This window comes from Piliocolobus tephrosceles, chromosome 12 (genome assembly GCF_002776525.5).
Source record: "Piliocolobus tephrosceles isolate RC106 chromosome 12, ASM277652v3, whole genome shotgun sequence".
Taxonomy (NCBI): domain Eukaryota; kingdom Metazoa; phylum Chordata; class Mammalia; order Primates; family Cercopithecidae; genus Piliocolobus; species Piliocolobus tephrosceles.
In genome coordinates this window covers 110,253,727-110,257,266 of record NC_045445.1, presented here as the reverse complement: position 1 = coordinate 110,257,266, position 3,540 = coordinate 110,253,727, and the positions used below count along the sequence as shown (strand labels likewise).

At 32.4% G+C, this 3,540-nt stretch overlaps 1 protein-coding gene across 1 annotated transcript; it reads left to right on the top strand.

Annotated features, from left to right (window-relative positions):
- The first annotated feature begins 1,329 nt into the window (after nt 1-1,329).
- Nucleotides 1,330-1,740, top strand: LOC111536318 (60S ribosomal protein L39). The gene has a single exon (XM_023202660.2). It carries the CDS (start codon nt 1,380-1,382, stop codon nt 1,533-1,535), a length of 156 nt encoding a protein of 51 aa, XP_023058428.1. The 5' UTR covers nt 1,330-1,379; the 3' UTR covers nt 1,536-1,740.
- The last annotated feature ends 1,800 nt before the right edge of the window (nt 1,741-3,540 follow it).

Below are 3,540 nucleotides of genomic sequence, written 5' to 3'. Positions count from 1 at the left end.
AAGAAGAAATAGATAATCTGAAAAGACTTCTAAGAAATAAATAGATTGAATTTGTAATCAAAAGACTACCTACAAAGAAAAGCCCAGGCCCAAGTGGCTTCATTGGTGAATGCTACCAAATATTTAGAGAACAATCAATAGTAATTCTTCACAAACTCTTATAAAATAATGGAAAAGGAGGGCCAACTTCCTAAATCATCCTATGATGTCAGCATTGCCCAGATACCAAAGCCAGATAAATATATAGCAAGAAAAGAAAACTACAGACCATATATCTTATGAATATGGTTACAAAAACCTTCAAGAAAATAATGGGAACTTGAATCCAGCAACATATAAAAAGAATTGTACACCATGACCAAGCGGGATTTATCCTAGGAAGTCCAAGTTGGTTTAACACCCCAAAATCAATTAATGTAATATTCCATATCAATGGAAAAAACATGTAATAGTCTCAATTGATGCAGAAAAATAATTTGATGAAATCCAAAACCATTTCACGATAAAAAGTATTCAACAAGCTAGAAATAGAAAGGAACTTCCTCACCTTGATAAAGGGTATCTATGAAAAATCTACAGCTAACATCATACTTAATAGTGAAAGACTGAATGTTTTTTCCCTAAGATGAGGAACAAAACAGGGTATCTGCTCTAACCACTTCTACTCAATATTGTACTATGGGTTCTACCCGGGATAGTTAAGCAACGAAACAAGTAAAAGCCATCTAGGTTAGAAAGGAAGAAGTAAAATTAACTCTATTCATGAATGACATTATCTTATATATAGAATATCCTAAATAATCCACTAAAAGTCTATTAGAACTAGTAAATGAGTTCAGCAAGGTTTATGGGATACAAGATCAATATATAAAAATCGACTGTCTGAGTTACAAGCATAAATGTAAACGAAGAAAAAAATATCAAAAACAAAACTATCAGTTGTCTTTCTATACACTTCAAATGAACAACCTGAAAAAGAAACTAAGAAAAATAATTACAGTGCCACCTAAGATAATAAAATATTTGGGAATAAATGTCACAAAAGAAGGGCAAAAACTATACTCTAAAAACTACAGCATATTGTTGCAAAAGTAAACATTTAAATAAATGGAAAAACATATCATTTTCATGGATTAGAAGGTTTAATACTGTTAGATTGGCAATATTCCCCAAATTTACCTACAGATTTAACATAATCCATCCCTATCAGAATCACAGATTATTTCTTTTTTAGAAATTCACAAGTAAATTCATGTGTAAAATTTCATATGAAATTTCAAGGGACTCAGACTAATTAAAACAATATTAAAAAAACAAAATTGAGCTCCCTCTTTTCCTTTCTCCGCCATCGTGGTGTGTTCTTGCCACCACTTCTCGCCATGTCTTCTCACAAGACTTTCAGGATTAAGCGATTCCTGGCCAAGAAACAAAAGCAAAATCGTCCCATTCCCCAGTGGATTCGGATGAAAACTGGAAATAAAATAAGGTACAACTCCAAAAGGAGACATTGGAGAAGAACCAAGCTGGGTCTGTAAGGAACTGCACATGAGATGGCACATATATTTGTGCTGTCTGAAGGTCACGATCACATTACCATATCAAACTGAAAATGTCACCACTCTCTGGAGAGTTCGACATATTTTCCTCTCTGAATCTATTATGAATGCGTTGGTTGGCTGGGTTCAGTAATAAATATGTGAGGCCTTTCATTTCAAAAAAAAAAAAAAAACAAAAACAAAATTGAATAACTTACATTTCCTTATTTCAAAATATATTACAAAGCAACAGTAATCAAGATATTGGAACTGGTGTAAACACAGACAAATGGATAAATGGAATCAAATTGAGAGTCTAGAAATAAACCCATACATCTATAGTCAAGTGATTTTTGACCATTGAATGGAGAAGAAAGAGTACTATCAAACGAATTGTGCTGGTATAACTGAATAGCCACATGCAAAAGAAAGAAATTGGACCCTTAGATAACAAAATTATATAATAAAATTAATTCAAAATGAATCAAAGAACTAAATGCAAGGGCTAAAACCATAAAACTTTTGGAAAAAATATAGGAAAAAAATCTTCATGACCTTTTCTTGGGCAATTGATTCTTATACGTGACAAAAGCACAGGCATCAAATGAAAAGAATAGATAAATTGGACTTTATTTTTATCAAAATAAAAACTTTTGTGTTTCAAAGGACACTATTTTAAAAATAAAAAATACTCTATATCTTGGCTGTTGTGAATAGTGATGCAATAAACATGAGATTGCAGGTATCTCTTTGATATACTGATTTCCTTCCTTTTGAAACTATACCCAGCAGTCTGGATTGCTGGATCATGTGGTAGTTCTATTTTTAGTTCTTTGAGAAATCTCCATGCTGTTTTCCATGGAGGTTGTACTAATTTACATTCCCTCCAACAATGTATGAGGGTTCCCCTTTTATCACATCTTCATCAGCGTTCATTATCCCCTCTCTTTTTTATAAAGGCCATTTTAACTGGGATGGGATGATATCTCTTTAGTTTTGATTTGCGTTTCTGTGATCGTTAATGACACTGAGCATTTTTTCATATACCTGATGGCCATATGTATGCCTCCTTTTGAGAAATGTCTATTCAGATCTTTTGCCCATTTTTAAATTGGATTATTTGTTTTCTCCTATTGAGTTGTTTGAGCTCCTTATATATTCTGGTTATTAATCCCTTATCAGATGGGTAGTTTGCAAATATTTTCTCCCATTCTGTGGATTGTCTCTTCACTTTGTTGAGTGTATCTTCTGTAGTACAGAAACTTTTTAGCTTGATGTGATCCCATTTGTCCATTTTTGCTTCAGTTGCCTGTGTTTTTGAGGTCTTATTCAAGAAATCTTTGCTTAGACCAATGTCTTGGAGTGTTTCTATAATTTTTCTAGCATTTCATAGTTTTAGTTTTATATTTATGCCTTTAATCCATTTTGATTTGATTTTTATATATGGCAAGAGATAGGGAATCAAACTAAGTGTCCATTAAGGGATAAATGGATCATGAAAATGTAGTACATACACACAATGGAATATTATTTAGCCATAAAAAAGAATAAAATCCTGTCATTTGCAACACCATGGATGAAACTGGAACACATTGTGTTAAGTGAAATGTCAGGCACAGATCAACAAATAATCACATGTTCTCACCTAGACGTGGGAGCTAAAAAAAATTGGAACTCATGGAGATAGAAAGTAGAATGATAGTTACCAGAGGCTGGGAAGAATAGTGAGGAGGAGAGGGATAAAAAAGGGGTAGTTAATAGGTACCAAGATATAGTTAGATAGAAGGAACAAGATCTACAAAGAAAGATAAATGCTTGAGGTGATGAATATTGCAGTTGACCTGGTTAGATCATTTCACAGTATATGCTTGTATCAAAATATCACATGTACCCCATGAATATGTTCAACTATTATGTGTCCATAATAATTAAAAATAAAAAAATTTAAAAGACGTAAAAAGACAACACACATAAGAGAAAATATTTGCAAATAATTTAGCTGACA